This window comes from Phaethon aethereus, assembly GCF_964289735.1.
Source record: "Phaethon aethereus genome assembly, chromosome: 8".
Classification (NCBI taxonomy): domain Eukaryota; kingdom Metazoa; phylum Chordata; class Aves; order Phaethontiformes; family Phaethontidae; genus Phaethon; species Phaethon aethereus.
Window position 1 is genome coordinate 28,116,196 of NC_138584.1, and position 20,913 is coordinate 28,137,108.

The 20,913-nt window shown below is 44.8% G+C and overlaps 1 protein-coding gene across 1 annotated transcript in view; it reads left to right on the forward strand.

Moving 5' to 3' along the window:
• Nucleotides 1–780: 780 nt before the first annotated feature.
• The window catches only part of RNF11 (ring finger protein 11), a gene marked incomplete at both ends in the record, with an annotated part of 31,282 nt that continues 11,149 nt past the window's right edge, over nt 781–20,913 (forward strand). Inside the window, one exon of the mRNA XM_082002669.1 lies at nt 781–903. Coding sequence (XP_081858795.1) covers nt 781–903 — 123 coding nt within the window. The remainder of the gene's footprint in view (nt 904–20,913) is intronic.

Genomic DNA, 20,913 nt, shown 5'->3' on the forward strand with positions numbered 1-20,913 from the left:
GAAGGATCCTCGGCCTCACACGAGCCCGGGCCGGGGGCGGCGGGGGCTCCTGCAGCCGCCGCGGAGCGGCCGTAGCCCCGGTGCCGCCGGCCGGGCCCCGCCGCCCGCCCCTCCGCCGCTTCGGGGCGGCCTTTCCGCCGCGGCCGCGCCGCCATGCCCGGACAGCAAACAAAAACAAAGCGCTCCCGGGGGTGGAGCAAAGCGGCACCCACCATTTTGGGGCCCGGTGGGGGGAGCCCACCGCCCCGCAAGCGGCGCAGCCGGCCGGGTCCGCCCCTGCCCCGCTTCGTCTCGTCCCGCCGGGGGCGGGAACGGCTCCCCCGCCGCGGAGCCGGGGCCGGGCGCGGGGCCTTGCGGCGGCTAACCTGGCCCGGCGGGGAGGAGTGAGAGGAGGAGCCAGGGCGGCCTGTGCGACAAAGCCCAGTGCGCAGGGAGCGGGTGACCAGGAAGCAGAACAGCGCCGGGCTGCCGCGGGGCGGGCGGACCCCACCGGAGCCCGCTGCCCCTCGACGTCCCCCGGGGGGTGGGAGGCCAGTCCTGCCGCCCCCCCGGCTCGGGGGTCGGGGCGGCTGCGGAGCGAAGCGGGAGGCGGCCGGGCTGCTGTTAAGCCGCTTAGGGCCGGGGCTGGCATGAGCCTCCCCGGCGGGGCGGCTGCGGGCTGCGCGCTGCGGCGGGGAGGCTGAGGGCGCGGGGCCGCCGCCGCCGCCGGGGGCTGGCGGACCGTCCCTGAGGAGGAGGCGGCGGAGGGGGGGGAAGGAGGCCCCGCTCCCCGGCGGGAAGATGGGGAACTGCCTCAAGTCCCCCACCTCGGATGACATCTCGCTGCTGCACGAGTCCCAGTCGGACAGAGCCAGCTACGGGGACGGGGCTGAGCCGGATCAGGAGCCGCCGCCGCCATATCAGGTAGGGGAGGGGGCGGGGAGCGCCGCGGCGGAGAGCGGAGGCTGGAGGGGAACGGGCGGGGGGCGGCGGGGCCCCGGGGCAAGGGGAGAGGAGAGGGGCGCGGGGGCCGCGGCGCGGGGCAGCCGCCAGGCCGCTCGCCCTGAGGGCTGGGCCGGGGGCCGCCTCTCCTGCGCTGGGCGGCCGCCCGAACCTCTCCCTTTCCGCTCAGGCGTACCGGGGGGGAAGCCGCTTTGTCTCTTCCAGTCTCACAGCTGGGGCCTCTCGGCTGACGGGAGGCGAGGTTCCGGTGGCGGCAGCCGGCGCGGAGCGTCGGGCGGGCCGGGCCCGCTGCCGGGCGGGGGGCGGCCGCGGGGTCCCGGAGGAGGAGGAGGAGGAAGGCAGGCGCTGGCCGTGCGGCCGGTGCCGCGTCCTTTGTTGCCTGCCTGCGGTGACATCACCGTCTGGCGTTGCGCTGTTCGGGTGACGCTCCGGGACGGGGGCCGCGGGCGCGCGCACTGCCCGGGCTTTGTCCCGGCGCATGGGCCATCGCCCGGGTTTCGCTCCCGTATTTTTAGCAGCGTCTGATCCCCAGTAAGTAGCTCTGGATCCCGTTTCCCTCGGTCGTGTGGGGCGCCCGCGGGGAAGTGTTTCCCATTGTTCGTTTTTGGTTTTTTTTTGTCTCTGAGAGAATCTGTGAACTTGCATCTTGATGACGAATCGGGGGGAGCGGGGGGGAAGGCCGGGTATTTTCTTTCTCGCATCCCTCGCAGGGGACGATAATGTCGGTGTAGAGCGGTGATGGCGTTAACATGAAAGCCCTGCTCGTGGCCATGGAAAGGGGAAGCTGAACTTGGGTTGCACTTGTCTGCTCCTGGTGTGATCTCCATCCCCTTATATAGAAATGTATATTGCCCTGAACGAGCCACCTGCGGTAAACGGTTGTACGGCACTAAAAAAATGAAAAAAACCACCCCCAAACCCCACCATTTCCCAGTGGTATAGCTGCACATTTTATTCAAGTTCTAAAAGTATTTTCCCATCTGAGATAATGGGATACGTTCCAGAGGAATCTGTAGAGATGGCAGTTGAGACACAAATTCTGGAGGGGGACCCGAGAGCTCTCTTTTCTAGGATGGGAGTCATTTAGTAGTTGCAGACCTTGACATATAATTAACAAAATTGCGGGAAGTGTTTAAGCGGGCAGACGTGTCATCTACAAATGCTTTATGAGTTCAAGAATTACGGCCCACGTAGTGTTGAAGCCCTGTAAGAGAAGCTCCCTTCATAGCAGCTCTTGCTGGTGCGGTGAAGCAGCACTGATGTTGCCTGGCAGTGTGTGCCAGTTTGTTTTCTTTGGGTGCAGAAGCTTAGTATTAGAATAAATTTTTTGATGTGGGGAATTTTTTTCTGACTTTTAAACTATGTCTGCTGAAGTCCAATAAATAGAAAGTGCTTGGTGGCAGGTTAAGTTTTTTAAAGGTCGTGTTTGAATTAAACCTGATTTGTCCATGCAGTTTAGGAATGCATCGTGTTTTTGTCAGATACAGAGTTTGGCTGTTCCTGCTCTTTGTTACATTTACATCTGTGATTCTAGGAAGACTTGTGGAGTTGTTTTGTGGGGTTTCTTTTTTGTTTTATTCCCCCCCCCCCTTGAAAACAACCTGTTAGCTTTTGTAAGAGTCACAAATCGAGTATATGCCTTATGTAGGCCTTCTCCTGTGGATGTCAGTGGTAGATAAATACTCTTCCTCCAAGGCTGGGGTATTTAAAATTTTTTTCTCTTGATGAACTTCTTGCGCCGAAGTGGGGATGGTTGACTGAGACCACAACAGACAGTAAAAATAAATGAAACTACAGGTGTCTATTGTTGAGTAAGTGTATTCATAGCAAAACTTCCCTCGCTTGAATAGAGCTGTGTAGCATCGGGTGGTGTGCCCATAGGTCTTGGCTGTCTCGAACATCGCTGGCTGTCCTGAAAGCCCCGAAAGCTTCACCCTAAGGGAGCATTTTGTGTCTTGTATAGTCAAAATTCAAAGCTAGTCTTTCCACAGATTTTGAACCACAATGGTTTGTGATTAAAAAAAAAAAAAAAAAAGCCTTACCTACTATATTGTGCAGCATTCATGCACTTTGAGGTTGAAGGGATTTATAATGTTGAATTATTTTGGGTTTAGAAGATGCGCAAGACAGACTTTAAAGGTGTCGAATTCTTTACGCTCTGTTATTGTGGTTGTGCTAGCAATAGGACACTCTCTCACTTGAACTTTCAGGTGGCACCCTGGATTCAGTGTTACAAATGGGAATTTAGGATTTTTGTTCTTGTGTGTGATAATTACTTCTCTCACAGTGTCTTAACCAGAATTAGAATGTATATGAGAATATATAGACTGAGGAAGGAAAGCAAAGAAAAGGATAAAATGAGTTTGAAAACTATCTCGTGGCAAGTAGTGTGTGCAAGAAACTAGGAGATGAACAACTTAAAATCTAACTACTGGAATTTCAGCCCTAAAATGGATGTATTTTAGAAGAGAATAAAATCTGGTATGTTTGCTTCTCTTGGGTTTGCAGCCGTGATGTGTCAGCTTCCTGAACAGATCTTGCAGGGTACGCAAACTAGGAGAAGGAAGCTTGTTGAGTGAAGATACACATTGTAGAAATGACTTCTAAGTCTCTTGTAACTAACTTGTGCGTTATTTTGACATTTAAAATACTTTTTCGTGTTCTCACAGGATCGTGCCATGGGCATCCATATGGGTATCTTGTTAAGCCATGATTTTAATTTAGCTATTTATTTCTAACTGCAAAATGCACCCCCAATAACAGTTTCAGTATTGCATGTCAAATTTCTGTTATCGGTGAATGCTATTGAACTGACTGTGCAAAAATCCAGCTTCCAAAAGTGAGATTGAAAATTGAATTGGCAGTGTGGACACGTGGAGCAACGGGGAATGTAACTTCTGCTAGAGGCTTTGCATATACTTGTCTCTGCTCTTGGTTTCTGTGGCAGTATGTGTTACAAGCTACAGCAGAAAGGCTTCAGAAAGGAAACATCTTTGTAAACAGGTATCTGAGTTAATGAGAATGTGGTCCATTAAAACATGAGCCATTTTCCAGTGCATCAAGCTTAACGGCTAACATGGGAAACAAAACAGAACAAAAAAAGTGTGTATGTGTGTAGGGGGGAAAGGAAGTGATTTCAAGAGTGGACCAACATTTTTGTAGACGGACGCTAATTGTGGATGCCTCCATTTTAGAACCCAGAAATTACAACTGTTTTTCTAGGCACATGCAACTCCATTTTTAACCAGGGAATCTGTGATTAGGAAAGAGCTTTGGTTTTGTTTTTTCTCAAGTCCTCAAAATTGAGTATGCTTTCAAGTTTGTTTTCCTTTTCTGTGTATGATTTCTTCACCATCTGTTGGCAATATGCCTTCTGCTGTTTTTCCAGACAAGTTCACTGTTTTTTCCAGTTTCTCTTACTTCTAGTAGTTCTCAAAGACTTTATTTTGCAGAACAGATGTGCCAGTTTTCTTAGTCCTTGTCTCCTATTTTTATTCTTAAGTAGTTCCTTAATAGTTGCAGGAAATAATTTGCCAGTTTAATAAACTTTGGAATTTTATACAGTAAAGTACAGAATACATCACATCTTTTCTCTCAAGTTTCAAAAAAGTACTGCTGTGGACAAAATATGCTGCACTCAAAAAAAAAAAAAAAAAAAAAGACACATACTACTTGCTAAATTAGTAAGCTGAAAGCATGAGAAATAAGTGCATGTTCTTGGTATTGGTACTGAGCTCATAATAGCACATGTGAAATGTTGATGTGACAGATGGCCTAACAAAATATTTTACCCCTTTACCTGGAGAGATCTAAAGCACGCTGTGGTACTCAGTAGCACTCTGTGTTGTCTTGGAGGCCCAAATAAAGTAATTCGGTGGATCTAGTGGATGGTTTTGGTTTTTTGATTATTTTATTCAGAGGATTAATTTAAAACATTTTGACCTGGATACTCCTTTGATGAGGCTGTAGGCACAAAATGAAATGAAAGATCACAAACATGAGCTTAACCTAATGTCATGGTCCCATAATCTTCCGAAAGCTGTTGGGGACGGCAGGTTTTGAAAGCGCAATTTAGGATGTCTCATGGCTTCTCTTAATTTGGGGATGCTGCAATGGCCTCTTTGGGCCTGCTGTGTTAACTGAGCATCACCTGTACGCATTGGACCCTGGTCCCCATCCATCTGTCTTGTCATGCTTCGTTCCAGCTGGCTCAAGTTCAGGGAGGTGGCACAGCAGCCTGTGACGACGGTGCCCGAGGTCCCCGAGTAAGACACCCTCCAGGAGCCCCGTAGCTTGGCAGTAGGTGCAGCCTTGGAGTATTGCTTATCCAAGAAGCTGAAGAAGTCTCCAGTTTGAACAGTCAGAAAACTTTATTGAAATACTCTCTACTGCATTTCTGTGTGAAACTTGCCTCTGTGGATGCATGTGTTCAATGTATTCTGTTCAACAGAGCAGCAAGGCTTTTTTTATACTCTCATATTACTGATACTACATTGATGTTCTGATGCCGTTGTCTTAATGGTATGGTAATTAATATAATTTAAAAGTTGCAAACCAGATTAATTCTGATATAGGAGTTGCACCCGTTTATATAAACATCCATACAAAATTCTCTTGGGCTGCGAATGAGATGATTTATCATCTGTGATTGTGTGTGTTATACAAGAAGGGAGGCTATGGTAGTATAACATGTTATAATTTGACACTGAGTGGTTGTGCAAAGCTAGAACTGTTGGTATAGGTTGGAATAGCATAGGAGGAGGAAAGACGTGATGTGAAAACGTTACATATGGAAAGCTAGCCATGAAAAAAAGCAAACCAACTAGTAAGTTTACTTGCATTTAAGAGGAAGGAGTATATTTAAAAACTGCATGTGCAGGTCTTGCCCTGTCCTCTGCTTGTCCTCCACATCTCGCTGACGACGTGTGAGAATTACAGTTGCATTTGTGGATGTGAGCTGAAATACTGCTCCAGTCCACAACTCCTTGGTCTAGTGGAAACTTCAAAGGGATTCAAATGAGTGTGCGTCTGGTGGTGTGTTGCTGGCTGGTGCCCTGTGGCAGCAGTGCCCTAGGTGGAGATTAGCTTCAGTGAGGAGAGAAAGAGATGGAGGAGCTGAAGTTGAGATGAGAAATGGTAGAGTAAGCCAGCGATGTTTTGTGTTTACTTTTCAAGAATGTTATTGGTTAAGCTACCTTATATAACTGGTTCTCAGCAATGAACAAATGATATAATAATATTTTGGAATAATGTCTCTAACTATGAAAGACCAAGCACTAAGTGCTAAAGTCACTCCTGATAAATTGTTGCGAAACAATTTAGATGGCTGCATTCAGAAAATCTGTAAGCCCTCCATGTCTTATGGTGCAGTTCTAGGAAATTATTTGTATGTGCAAAGCAATAATTTTTTAAAATATCTGTATAGGGATATACAGTTCAATTATCCAGCTAGTAGTGAATTATATGTATTATGAACTTCATTGTAATAGCACCCAAGGTTATTTGGTTAGTGTACAATATACCTTGACACTTCTTAGCCCTTCCACATCTGAAGAACTTAGCTGGTTGTCTAGAGAATTTTGTTGCTGGTCATCAGTGCTAGGTGGAAAGTTTCCTGAGGGTGCTAAGTCTGACTTCTTTTCTAGATAGGTTAGAAAAAAACTGTGCACCTGTATTTCCTGTCTTAATGCATACTGGTTTCAGTGTAGCCTGCCAGGCTGGCTAATGGGTGCCATCTTCCATTTAGCTAGCAAAAAAAGCTGCTGGGGGCAGAGGGAGAAGAGAGGAAGGCAGGCAAACCTGAAAATAAAGGATACCAGATGGTATCAAAGAGGTAGGTAACTTTAATCTTGAAGATAGCCATTCATAAACTGTTTTTAACTAATATTTTAATGAATATTGGCTGAATATTGTAATTCTTTGCCTGCTTAAAATCGATTTTTAACTCCACTTGTTTATAAATATGTGGTGGGCATGGCTAGAGGAAATGGGAGCTGTATGCTGATGTTTGAGTTCTCTGTGTTATCATCTTTCTACTATGAAAATTAGAGACAGTTTCTAGACTCAGAGTTGTTGAGCTGGCAATTGGTAAAGATCTGTTCTTAGCCATTTTGGCCAGATGGTTTTCCAAGAGGAATTTTGAAAAGAATAGCATATGTTTATAATCATATTTGACAGAGTATTGCTTGCTGCTTTACATAGATTTCTGCAAGAAATGTCTTAAGTTGAATCAAGATGCTATACAAGGTCCCTCCCTGTCTGCCTGTGTCTCTGTTCATCACTTAAAGGAAAGAAGCTTGGTTTAATGGAGCGCTTCTGCAGACACTGGTAATGGTTCTAGTCAAACTGCTTGCAGAATGTAAGGTCAAGGAACTAAAAGCAACACCACTTGCTTATGACAGACTTGTGTCTTCCAGTCTTTGTGCTTGTCCTTCTTACTACCTCCCCATAGACACACACAGAGAAATGTATTTGTATTTTGAAGAGGTAATGGTCTGTGGAATAGACTAAAGCAAATCATCCGTGACTTTTCTATGAGCTAGTGAAACATCTCTGAAGAGACGAAAGAATTACAAAATGAGCAGGTTTTTAGGGATGTCATGGCTGAGTTAGAATAAAACCTCTCCAGGGGAAAAAGCTGAGGAGTCGCCATTCTTTGACTCTAAAAGACAAAGCAAGCTTCAGTCTTGATTTAGACCACAAGAAGAATTTTCCCTGACATTGTGAGGGTCTCAGAAGTGAAGATGTGTCTTGCTTCCTTAAGGTAGGATCTGTTTTTGTAGAAGACGCTATCTTTCTTGTTGTTCTGCCAGCCTCTTGGAGGGGCAGCTGCAAGCAGAGGTACAGTCCATGTGTAGCTTCTTCCTGGGCAAAACTATACTGTGGGCTTCAACAACAACAACAAAAAAAACAAGCCACCAACACCCCACCCCTAAAACTAAACAGAAAAACCCCAAATCTACCAGAAAATTACTCAAGCAGCCCTAGCATAAACATTCGTAGTTTTTCGTTCAGTTTTCTGTTTAGTTTATAACTTTTAGCAAATGACTTAACTGGTCTGCTTTAGTTTCCTCACTGTAAAATGAGGAGTAAAGGTGTACTAAACTTTATCTTTAGTGCAGGCACGCTTACAAATTTAATTCCTGTTTGTAAAGTGTTCCATGATAATTTGATTTTGATAAAATAATATTCCTCCATCATAAAATGAACCTCTGCAGGAATTTATGACAAACCTGCCGCCGTAGAGAGCGAGCTTTATCAGCAGATCTGTTAAAGACAGGAGATAAGTCTCCTAAAATCTGTTTTGGAATCCAATAGTTCAGTGTTTATTTTGCAGCCCGTGTTCCAGATGCTCAATTAGTAGGAATGAAGAGGCTGTGGAGATGGTAATAAGAAATCTTGCCTAATCAGGATGATGAATCGTTGTTATGCTGGGAGATGGTGCATTCTTTCAGACAGGACAACCCAAACAAGCAATACTACCCACCCCAAAATCTAGGACCACCGTGTGTTTAGGAAGCTCTTATGTTTCCCGTATGTACCGCTGGTTCATTTGTGTGATCAGCAGCTGTTGCTGGTCGTACATCTGGACTTCGTTTCCGAACCATGGAAAATAAACTAGTTTTATGTTTTGAAGAGATAATGATCTGTGGAATGGACTGAAGCAAATCAACTCTGACTTTCCTATGAACTAATGAAACAATTTCCAAGAGACCAAACAGTTATAGAGAGTGGTTGTTTTTACCAGTCCTTCATAAGAATCTGCTGGCAGCTCTGTTTCTCATCAGAGAAGAAGAAAGTCAGAATGCTGGTGGCATAAAAGCTGCTGGGCCATGATCCATGCGCAGTGACACGGACAAACAGCAGATGCGTGCAGCAACTGGAGGAGGAGATAAAATAGTCGTCCTTTCAACCGCAGTTGCGTCAGCCAAATCACAACCAGCTAGTTTATTGCATTGGGCATTTCTGCTGATCCACCAGAATGCTTACGCGTGCTCTCTGCGTTGCACACGTGCATGCACGCATACCGTCGTATCAAAGGCTGGGCTGACTTTTAAGCATTCTCATCCTGCCTCTGTTTTTAGCCACTGGTTTAGTTTAGGGATGATGTAGACTTGAGGTGCCTGGGGGAGGACTGAAACTGTGGAAAGAATGAGAGAAACTGTGACTCAGGAAATACAGTTTCTCCCTTAGCCCCAGCATGCAGCGATGAATGTGCAGACTATTATCCCTGCAATACTGAAACCTGTTTCCCTTGATCGTATTTTTTTGGACACTGGAGGCCTCTGTGTTCTCTCGTCTGCTTTTTCCCCACTCGGAGCAATTTGTATTTCTAGAGGCACAGTTCGGAAGCAGTCCTTGTATGTAGCTCACTGAACTCCAAGGCCAAATGCCCATGCAGAGAGAACCTCATCCTCAGTCAAAGACAAACCTCAGCTGGCTGACAATGCTGAGTTTTCCAGGGCTTGGGACTGTAGTTAGCCCACATGCCATTAGAGTTCGGAGTGCTAAGAGAGGTCCTAGAAGCATCAAGGAAACGCCCGGTTTATGACTAATAAAATTTAATGAAGCCGCATGAATATCCAGTGGTAAGCAAAAAGTCATTCAGTGCTGGTTTGGACAGAAGCAAGGAATCTGCTATCCTGCACCCATGATTAAAACCATTAAATTTACCAGGTACTGATACTTTCTAATCTTTGTCATGGCAAAACTGCTTTTAAAAAAAAGTTGGACTAGAATATAACCCAGAAACATAGGTATAACATAGCTATACATACTTGGACGGTAGTTCTGTAGAGGCTGTAAGGTTTCCCTATAGTCCTCGCCACTATCGCTCTGTATGGCTCTCCTGATGATTTGTATACAAGCTCTAGCCAGAAGCAGATGGAGCAATATTTATCTGACTATTTATTCCCATAAGATGCATCTTGGTAGTGAGGGATACAAATCTGTTATGACTCAGTGTGCAAACGTTGCAGAATTGGATGAGGCTGGGTTCTCTTGCTCTTTCTTTTTCGGAGCTGCAGGAGACTTATCTCAGGGATCAAAGTGCACCAGATTCCATTATTTCAGTATCTATGGGGCAGCATGACTGCTCTGGGACGATGCCTGTGTCTGACTTTTATTCATCATTGTAATCAAACCCAGATACAGAGTTTGTTCTGTGCACTGAACATTAATCACAGCATTTTATTAACATGGTTGTCGAAATCTGTAATTCAGATGTAGTATAATTTTGCGGTATAGATTAAGACTGGTGTTTATTTTGCCTGAATAAATGAATTTTATTTAAAGTTCAGAAAGAGAAGTGGTTGCTCGCAGGTTTTGAGCAAACAGGTGCAAGCATTGCTCGACTACAGATGTACCAAACTGCTAAACTGGTCTGGTCTGTACTGTTGCTTAACAGAAAGCAGTTAAATGCTGTCTTAAGTGGAGAGTATATAAAAAGCTCAGATCAGCAAAGTAATAATCTAAATTCAGATTTAGTTGTGACACTGAAATCAATATTTTAATACCGGTAGACTTTATTTTTTACTCTATAATAGTACTTGCTTAATTGCCATTGCCAGTTTCTGATGTTTTGTGATTTCTCTCGGTTGTTTTCTGTTTAGGTATTATGATTTATGTTGCAGTTGCATCCATATATCTTCAATTTAGCTTATGAAATATGACTAAGTCATTGCTTTAGTGTCTGCTTTACAGACTTCTGTAATGTTATATCTATATATTTGGAGACCTTGAGGCAGTTGCGGATTGTCCCACGGACAGTGGCATCCTTGAAAGTATATTGCCCTTCTTGGAAGGAAACAATATAACTTTTAAAATTCAAGCAGAAATAGTTACTTTAAATTAACTGTTAATTCTTTTCTAGGTTAGTGCTTTTTCACCTCGTAGTTCCTGGGTCTCTGAGGCTCTATGGGCTGTTTTTGTAGTGCTTCGAAGAGCTAACAAAAATCTCATCTTTAGTCTCTAAACTGAGAATACAGGTCCATACCTCTTCTAGACAATTTTTAGGGATCTTCAAATCAGAAACTAGTAAAAGTACTGCATAGGTAGCATTACTCTAAGGTGTGTCCTGAGCCAAAAAAACCCTTCTGTCCTGCCCAGATAGAGGCACCTCTTTAGCGAATGGCACCTTCGCGATGCTGCAGTGGTTGTGACGGCTGGGTACCCTCCCGCGGCTGGACTGCGTTAGGTGATGGCCTTTGGCCCAAACCTGCGTGAGATGCTCAGTTGCTCTCCCACCCGGCCCTCGATCAGAAGTGGTAGTGTGGTACTTAATCCATTGGAGTGGATTCATACGATAACGCGCCTGGAGCTCTGCTGGGTTGTATACAGTCCTTCCAGCCAGCTATCTGTAAGAACCAAAAATGAGGTGCAAGGAGGGATTTTACATTAGGTCTGAATTTAGACAAACTCTCTGGAATTTCTAAGAATTGAAGTTGCATTTGTTTTACTGTGTGGCTAAACTACTGAAAGGAATTTTACTGAAGAATGCCCATTCCTTTTGTAAATACAATGGATTTCTTGATTTACAGTAGATAGAGTCAGGTATTCAGAGACAAAATGTTTCAGGACTAATTAATTTTATTTTTAAAAATCCCTCAGGAAAGAAAAAATACTATCCACACAAAATTTTATGTTCCAAGTAATCTTTGTTTTCCTCCATAAACTGTATCTGTGTCCAATGAGTAACCTGGTTTTTCCTACCTCCCAGCAGAAGCAAGATGACCTAGATCTAGAGCTTCCTGGGGGAAAGTTCACTCCACCCTATATATAACTTTTCCTGAAGTGTCTTTATGTAGCTGTCACCTACTCTGAGCTGATTAAGAAAAAAAAAAAAGCTATAGTTTTCGATTGAGGTAGGAAAAGAGGATATTTTATCTGTCCTCTTTTTTTGGGGTCTAATAAATACATCTCACACACATGCCACTATCTGGATTCCAGCATGGTGAAGGTCAGACTTCCAGATTCCCAGTTGCAACACACAGAGCTTTGTGTCTCTGTGTCTCCTCAATGTGCTGCAGATGAGTAATGACCAATTGCCTCTTGGTTAATGGGTGAATTGTATCTCGCCTTTGTGCTGGCAGGAGTCTCTGCAGTGGACTCTGAACGTGGTATCCTGGCGTCAGTGTGTTCTTTGCTCTGGTCAGATCATGCAGGTGGAGATTCCTCCAAGCAGCGCTGCTGGCGCGGTGGTATTTTTATTGGAAGGCAAAAAATAGGAAAATGGTAGTAACAACTAAGTAACAGATGCTACCAAAAGTGCTGTAGGTGTTGAGGGATCAGACAAATGGTTTCCACCTCAGGGTAACAAGTCAAACAGTGAAGAGTACTGTAGGCTGAGGGAAATTTGTCCATCACTTTGTCAGTGTAAGGCATTTTTTAAATATAGGGGAGTTTATCTGAGTCAGTGTATCAGCAACTTGAGCTATTTGGGCTTCTGCAGCCTTTCTGGGGAGAGAAGGGTGCTTTCCATGTCCCTAAAGAAAGTGCTGCTGCTTAATGACACCACATACCCGTCTCTTGGGGCCTTCACCGCAGCAGGGATGGGTGCCGGTGGAACCCATTGATGCTCCTGTTCTGGGGTGTGTACATTTGGCACGTGGGGAAACTAGCATCTGCCTTTGTTAGCTTGGTTTGAGGTAGGATTCTGCTCCAGTGCTTATAAATTATGGCTTTGACAGACACTGCTAGGGAGTGAACATGGCCGAGGCCAAAGGAGAGGCTTGGGGGCTTCCTCTGTGTTCAGCAGACCGCGAGCTGAAACAAGACGAAAATGTGGCGTGCCTCATGATCGGCGTTGTGTGCACCCATGTTTCTGGCACAAGGAGGCCTGATCTAACCATCCGCTGCTGCTGAAAGGCATTACTTGCTTTTCCCACCTGTTTTCCACTTGCAGCCATGTGCTCTGCAGTTGCTTCGTGGTGGCTTTGGTGCTTATCTGATCCCTCAGTGAGTCAGCTCGTACCCTTCAAGTGTCTGAAATGGGTTCTCTTGCTCTTATTTTCCGCCTGTCAGATTAGTGAACCGAACTGACTTACTGGTGGAGATTGCATCTATCTGCACTCCTTGCCATCTGTATATTGCATTTTACTTTGTGATGTCTCTGGAAAGGTCTAGAGGTGTCAGGTATTAGATGTGTGCTGTCACCACCAAGTATTATGGGAGTTTGGGCTTCTCTACGTTGCAATTAAGGATATACTTGGACTTTAACTGCATACCAGAGCACGCACAGAATGAATATCAGATACTTGGGCAGTGAGTGCATTTGGGAATGGTTTGTACATGAAATACAGTCTAAAGGTGTCATTTCTAACTTCATTGGGGTGGTGATTTCAGTTGGAGGGGTCTTGCCGTTTCAGGACAAATCTCTGACGTAGACAAAGCCTTAATTCTGTTTTTCTTAGATGTGATCTTTCGGGTTCAAAAAAACCCAAACAACCCCCAAAACAAAAAACCACACACAAAACCCCAAAACATAATAATAAAAAAAACCAACTATCTACCACAACCACCATTAAATACGCTTGGATGCTTTTCCTCGCTATTTTCTTTTTCTAAAGAAGCTTCATTAGTGTTACCTAAGAGTTCATGGGTATATTTGGTAAGTACAGGAATGGGTGAAGACTTTAACAGCCTGTTCATGTTGCGCAGCAGACTGTGGTATTCCTTGGGACATAACTGACTACAGTAACATCATTCATCTGCATTGTGGGGTGCTGCTCTGCTGCTTTCCTCACACAAGCCTTCCAGTTACGACTCCGTGGATGGTTTCCAAAGCCTGAGCGTAACTTGGCAAGCGTTGTCGCTGCTGTTAGGAGTTTGATTACCTTTGTGCATATGTATGTGAGGACTGTCAGTGTATGTGGCTTTTATTAAAACAACCTCCCTGTTGTCTAAAATGTTTAGAATTAAGAAATTATGTAAGTATGCAAGAGCAGAAGCTAAGCTGGCCACCTCAATTTGGCTGTCCTGTTTTATATGTTGTGACTCCCTGTTGTAGTTTGGTGTCCCTCAGGAGAGGCCGCTAGTTTCCTGTTGAAGCCAGTCTTATTGAAAGCAAATTGAGGGACAAAACCCCGTTTCAAGAAATAGACTTGAGAAGCAAATCTTGCTACTTCTTCACACGTCCGCTTATGCAGTGTTGCCAACTCTTGTAATTTCTGTGGTAATGCCAAAGCTCTTAGATAGCTCGAACCCTCTCGCTCAGTACCTTTCTGTTTAGCTTTCTGAATTCGGAACCGGTAATGCCAAACACAAGCAGTAAATATCATCTCTAGAGCTTTTTTTGATCTCCTGAACTAAGTCAGGTCAGGCTTAATTTTTGGCTTGGAGATGTAAAAAAAAAAAAAAGCCCAAAAGCCACAGGAGATGGGGCTGCTGGGGCAGTGGGGGACACCCTGCCTTGTCAGTCACTGGTAGGCAAATGGCCCAGCACCTTGTTGGGGCTGTGGGGCAGTGCAAATCTGTAGAAATAGTTTTCTGAATGAGACTGCTTGCTGTTTCCTTGGTTTATTTCACTAAATATGCTGGCCAGGTTTCAGTTTGAACACAGTAACACGTTTCAGCTGGATATAATATAATAATTTAAATGAGACCAATAGCTATTGCCCTTTCTCACTTAAAAAGACTTAACACATCAAAATGAAGATACTTTTTTTTTTTTTTAAATCCTAGATGCAGAATGGTTACTGTGTTCCAGCAGTAAAGTGCCTGTATATCAACATGGAGTGCAAAAATCCCACATATACTTGTTCTTCAATGACCTTATGTTTTGCTTGCCACAGGCCAAATCCTCACCAGCGATGCAACTGCCCGGTGCTGCTCAAGCAACACAAGTCAGTTTGTAAAGCTAAAATTTCAAAATGTGGTAAAACTTCCAGCTAGCATACAATCAGCAGAATAAGCTTTACAAAGGGGTGTGGTGTGTTTTTTTTTTGTTGTTGTTGGTTTTTTTTGTTTTTTTTAAGCCCTGCCTTCACTCCTGCTTCTACCTGTACATTGTGCTGCAGAAAACAGAATTTGGTCAAGAACCTTTGTGCTTCTGCTGTAGATGTTGTCTACCAGTGGGCTATTGAAAACCCAGCAGAGATCAAACCAGAATTGCTAATGGAAAGTTATTTTGTCCAAAACTGTCTTTCTCTTTTTCTTTTAAAGCTTTTGTTTTGTTAGTGTCTTAAACTTCTAGGTGGACATGACAGCATCTGCAGATGCTAATAATAGCCTGAACAAAATGAGGCTCAGGTTTAATGAGCATTATCTTCTGTATTTTTTTAAAATTAGCTTTGAGTTAAGTATGACAAGCATTATTGCTAGTTGTTACACTGCATCATCAATTATATTAATTTGGATAACAGCCCTGTACAGTGTTGGAAATTGCATATTAACAAGTGTGTGAATTGGACTGTTTTCTGGTGTCTGTGAACAAGGGGATCTATGGGTAGTTATGCATATGTTTAATGAAGTTATTTTCTGCAGATAATATATGATTTTTGCAAGATGCTGCTCAAGCTTTGCCCTTACTACTCCTACAGGGAGCCTCTTTTGATCAACTGAGAACTAAGGCTCAAGAAGCATTTCACATTTCTAGCTTATTTATGGCAAACTTGTCCACCTGTTATTCTTGTACCAAACAGATCTTTAGTTTTTTTTCTGATGGTGCCTCTCCTGATGTATTTAGAGATCAGTCCTATATCTCTTTCAGCCTTTGTTTTTCTAGGCTAACGCTTCTATTTTTACTTTGTTTGTTAGTGGATATGATATTCAAGCAACTTGGTTTTCCTGAAAAACAAAATCTGTCTCATTCATAGCCAGTGAAATTAAAACAAAAAAACCAAAAAGAAAATATTAAAGCAGGGCATATTTTAAGTAATTGATGGATCAGTGACTAACTGCTCAGCATCTTGCTTTGTCATGGTGACTGATAATGAAAGTCATAGACAATATTTACTTCAGATCTGCAGAAGATGCAGCTCAGAAGTCCAGGGGCAAGCACCTGTTCATGCGCTGCTAGCCATTATCCTCTCTCATTGGGGTAAACCATTTCATAATGTGCTGAAGACCTCACCTGGAATGCAGCATTACATGAAGTGATTAAAAAAAAAAAATCAGGACCAGGCCTGTAAGTTATTTCAAGGCTAATTTCTGTACAAAGCTTCAGCAGAACCAAGAAATTGTCTTTAACCTGATCTGCCCATCTGAAATTGCTCTGTAGGGCACTTGCTGTATGGCTTTCAGCAGACTTCATTTGATAAACATTAGACTCATTTTTGCCAAAGTTCATGGAGAAAGCTGTGCCCAGCCCTTTCCTACCCCCAGGGAGGCATCTAGAACTGCCCATCTCCCAAAACCATTGGTTTATTTCTGCTTCTACTGCCTGATTCAAAACAACAAATGAAAGAACGGAAAATTGTTTGCTGCAGTAATTTCTATTTGTGTCTTTACTGCAGTGGAGAACTGCCTATAGGAAAGGAGGTATCCCAACTAAAGACAGGAGTTCAGACTCATCGTGTTACCTTGCCTGTTTGGTTCAGAGATTACTCAGCAACTCTTCTAGTGTCCCCAGGGAAGCACCTTCCCTGACTTCACTTAACTGCAGCGTTGTGTAAGGAGACATAGTGAGTTTAGTCCTGCAGGTCCTCGGACTTGGAGGAGTGGCACTAAATGCTGTCTGCTTCCCAGGCTGTTCTTCTGCACCCACTGCCTCTCAGAGATGCATTTGAGAGGTGCCCTTTTGGGGACCGTACGGTGAGCTAAAAAGTCTAGAAAGATAACTAAAATATTTCTGTAGTAATTGAGTGATTCTATTTCTGCTTATGGAGTTAAAACCCAAGCAAGAAGCTGCGTTTTCTCTTCGAGCCTACTAGCTATTACAGTTACCTCTGTAGTTACACCCTAATGACTCCTAAGGTTACAAGGCGTATTCTAGACTAAGTGTCATAAATGAACGCTGAAAAGCTCCCAGGGCTTTCTTGATAGCTGTTTTGCTGTGGTTGCATGTATTTTTTTGACACGGTAACATGCCAAGTGCTCCAGATTTACTGCCTCAAAGCTCAGTGTTACTCCATTCTGGTGTTTTATCGTGACTGGAATTTGTTTGTGTGTGTACAAACTGGCAAAACTTGTGGTTGTGTGGGTTGTAGCAGGACATGGTTATTCCACCCTAAACGTTAATGCAGGAGAATACAATAAATAGAAGTATTTCTTTATATCTTCAAAAAGCCTGAAAGAGTGTCAGTAGCCTAATGTTAACGACATTAGGCTTTCATTGCTGACTCTGAGGGGCATCAAAAGTAGTGCACCCCTCACGTACGGTAGAGTTATGCTTTGGTGCAGGGCCTGAGCAGTGTCCTTGTACCCATGTGTCTAAATTGGAGTATCTGAAAGTCACAGGTAATGTTCTTGGGGAAATTGGCCCTTTTAAATTTGCGCAGATAAGTTCGTATTTCCATGTGATCTTCTCAGCTCCAGCCCTAAAGCTGCATCCTGTCTATCACTGTATTACGTCTCTGGGGTTTCTGGTGTACTTCACACAACATGGAAGATCCCTCGTTGCGTAGGGATGAGCTAAGGCTGGAGATCTCTAGGCTTTGCAGCTGCTGTCGTACGGGTGTGTCGGGCTGAAATGGTGCTTTGTCTTCCAACCAGTCAGTCCACGTTCGGAAAAATGACCTCTCTGTTTTCATGTGCCGCCTCTCAAAGAGTTTTCTGTTCTTCTGAGATTTTGTAGCAGCCTGAGCCTTAATTCGGGCAAGTACTTAAGTAGGTGCTCAAGTGCTGCGTCCCTGGTAGTGTTTGAAATACTTACTAAGTGTGTTACTAGGGTAGTAGTGGGAACGTTTGTAGATCTTGTTGTCCGATACTTGCAGTCAGCAGGATGAATCCATTCTGGAAACCTTGAGTTTTCCTTCAGAAAGCTGATTTCAATGTATGTAAAATCTTGCCGCCTTCCACGAGAGCAGGGGTGAGCAGGGGAATGGCCTGACAAGATGGAGGTTTTTTCTTCATCCCATCGGGGCTGAACAAGCTGAGATGGGAGCCGCGGCTGCTGCAGAGGCTGGGCCGGGCTCCCCGCTCCCCGTCTACCCCCCTCGCCCTTGCAGAGCCGTAGACCTGCTGCAGTTCCCCCTTCAAACCACCTTCTCTGAAAGCACCTCTGCTGAAACGAACACAAGTACTTTTGGTGTAAAACCAGCACGGGCCAGATCCGAAGAAGAGTATTAAAAAACCTGACAACAAACAGAGACTAAAAATACTTATTCGGCAGGTGGTTGCTTATACAGTTAGGGACTGACATCGTACCTTACTCATCCGTGAAGCCAAACACATGTGGCTTGTCCTGGTTGCACCAGCAACTGGCAGCGTGTTTCATACGTAGTGGTAAAATGAACATGTGTTTTCTGGTGACAAAGAAGAGACCAGATGCTCATTGAGCTGTCTCCGTGCATTGAAAACTTTTAAAAATAAGTAGGGAAAACACATTCTGGAAATATTTTGCTTGTATAACCAACTCCTGAGAGAGCTATTTATGATTTTTCTACCTGTTCTTGGCACAGGCTTTTTTTCTGTTAGAAGAGGTTTGACAGTTGCATGAGATCACACTTGGATTTGTGCCCTGAAAGCTAAAAACGCAGAGTCACTGCTTGCGAGGACAAGACTTCACTGGAAAAAATAGCAACACTGCCCTTGTGTTCACTGCTAATACTGCATCGGAAAGTGGAGCTTCATCAAGCTTTACTGTGCCTTAATATTCAGTCATTCCTTGCTTTTAGATAGAGCGCTGCTTTAAAAAAACCCAACAAACCAACAGATTTAGTAATAATCATTTAATGCCAGAGACATTCCTTTAAGATTAATAAATGACTGGCTGAGATGAGCTGATAGTCCGAATTGGTGCCTCTGGCTGTTTGCTGCTGCTGCTGCTCATTAGCTTGGAGTTGAAATAATTAATGTTATTATCAAATGACGCTAAACAAATAATCGAATTGCATTTTTTGTGTGCGTTTATCCTCGCTGAAGTGGGAGCTGGCAGCAGGCGTACGCCTGGGAGAGGTGACCGTGTCCGCACGATGCGGCACCCCAGGCTGTGCCGAAATCTCTTGTGTACAGCCCAGAGTTCAGGGTGCTGAAGGGACCCCCCAATTCAAACCCCCTTTCCAGCTTCAGCTTCAAACTGCGGAAGAAATCACAGGAACTCCCCCATCGGTCGCCCAGGATCTGGCAGGAGGGAGGAGCCGGTGGCTGGGTGGACGGTGGGGACGTGCCGGCCAAGCCGGCACAGCCGCACGCAGAGACGCGTACGGCGTTTGAGGCGCCCTAATGTACGGCGGGTGTATTGCGTACCCCTCACGTACGTGAGGCTTCATCTGTCCGTGGCTTTCTAGCAGGCTAATGCAGAAACATGCTTAAAAAAAGCTGTGGTTAAGCTGTTGCAAAACACAGCATTGATTATATCCTTTAATTGGCCTCAGGAAGCCTCCTGGCTGCCTCCATGCAGCCCAGTCCCCCGCTGCGCTGCCTCGGCTGAGGCGTCAAGCCACAGACCTGGATCTTGGGGGCATCCGCTCTGTGACAGAATTTCAGACGCCGTTACGAACGTAAGAGGCCTGTGGATCCCAGCGTGCCATCAAACTGCCAAGGTGTGGCAGCGTCCTGCTTGAGCAAGCATTTGTAATTGAGGATGGGTTTGTTAGAAAGGCAATTAAAGTACTTCAAATTGAGTACAAAGTTATGATCAGATGAAACATTACACAAATTCCTGAGTTTTGAAACAAACCCTGCTGCCGTGGGCTGCTTTGCTGACATGGTCTCAAAGCAGGTGCCCCACACCAGTGGTCTCTGCTTCAGGTTTTCTTGCTCAGTGGTTACGCAGACCCAGCCCATCGCCAGCCCCATCTGCTTTTTTGAAGCTCTTCTGCAATAGGATGTGGACCGTTACCACTTTTCTCCCCCAAGTCATTTATCCTTAGTAGAGCAAGCTGTTTTCTCTGCTTTCTCTGTGGTTTGGCAGAGGTTTGCGCTGTGTGAGAGTCCCGCTCTGCCGAGTCGCTGTTTGCTGTGAGGCCTGATGGAAAATTCTCCGTCAGGTTTCTGCTTGGCTTGCCTTGCTGGGGCAGCCCGCTGCGAGCCCACCTTCCTGGGTGCTCTGCCTCATCAGCCCTTCTTCACCTGCTCCCTGGTCAAAGGGAAGGTCCTTGTCAAGGTTTGCAGAAGCCCTCTCCTGTGTTGCCTCTTCTGTGTACTTTGGTTGGGTAACAGACTGTATCTCTGGAAAAAGAACTAGTGTCCTCTTTCAAACCTCTTTTTTTGGTGCTTGATTACAACTGGGTGGCTACAGAAAAGTATTTTGTGTCATCGTGTAGGATAGTACATCCGGGGGGAGATGATCTGAGATAGCTGTTGCTGACCTGCCTGCTTGTTTTCGTGATCTGCGTTACCTCTTATCTGAGGCTAAATTGACACCTCCCAGAAGACCATACGGGGGCGGGGGGGGCTCTGTGTGTGTGTGATGTTCTCCTTCCAGCTGGGGCCGTTGTGTCTATTTAAGACCTGGTGTAGGAGCATGGTGTGTGAGGACTTGCATTCCATATGATGGTTTTGGATGTCTGTTGAAACGTGCTTTAGGCAAGGCTGTTAAATTGTGTTCTGGATAGCCCTCTTTGCCCGAGGAGGGTGCCTGCCACGTTGAATGGTAACGCTCAGATAACACCATACCTGAGCCTAGAGATGAGATCATTCATCACCTGATTTCACTGATCCTTTGGTATCTTATTCCCTATATACTTTTTCAAAATACACTCGTAGTTATGCATAATACTTCTCTGCTCTATGTTATTGTGTTCTTATTAGTTCAAACTAGCACATTTAAATACACCTCTACACATCTTCTGCTTATTCTGTATTTATACTTCAGCAGTCCTCCCCTGATGGATTGCGTGTGTCTTTTAGTTTATGTGCATTTTCATGTTT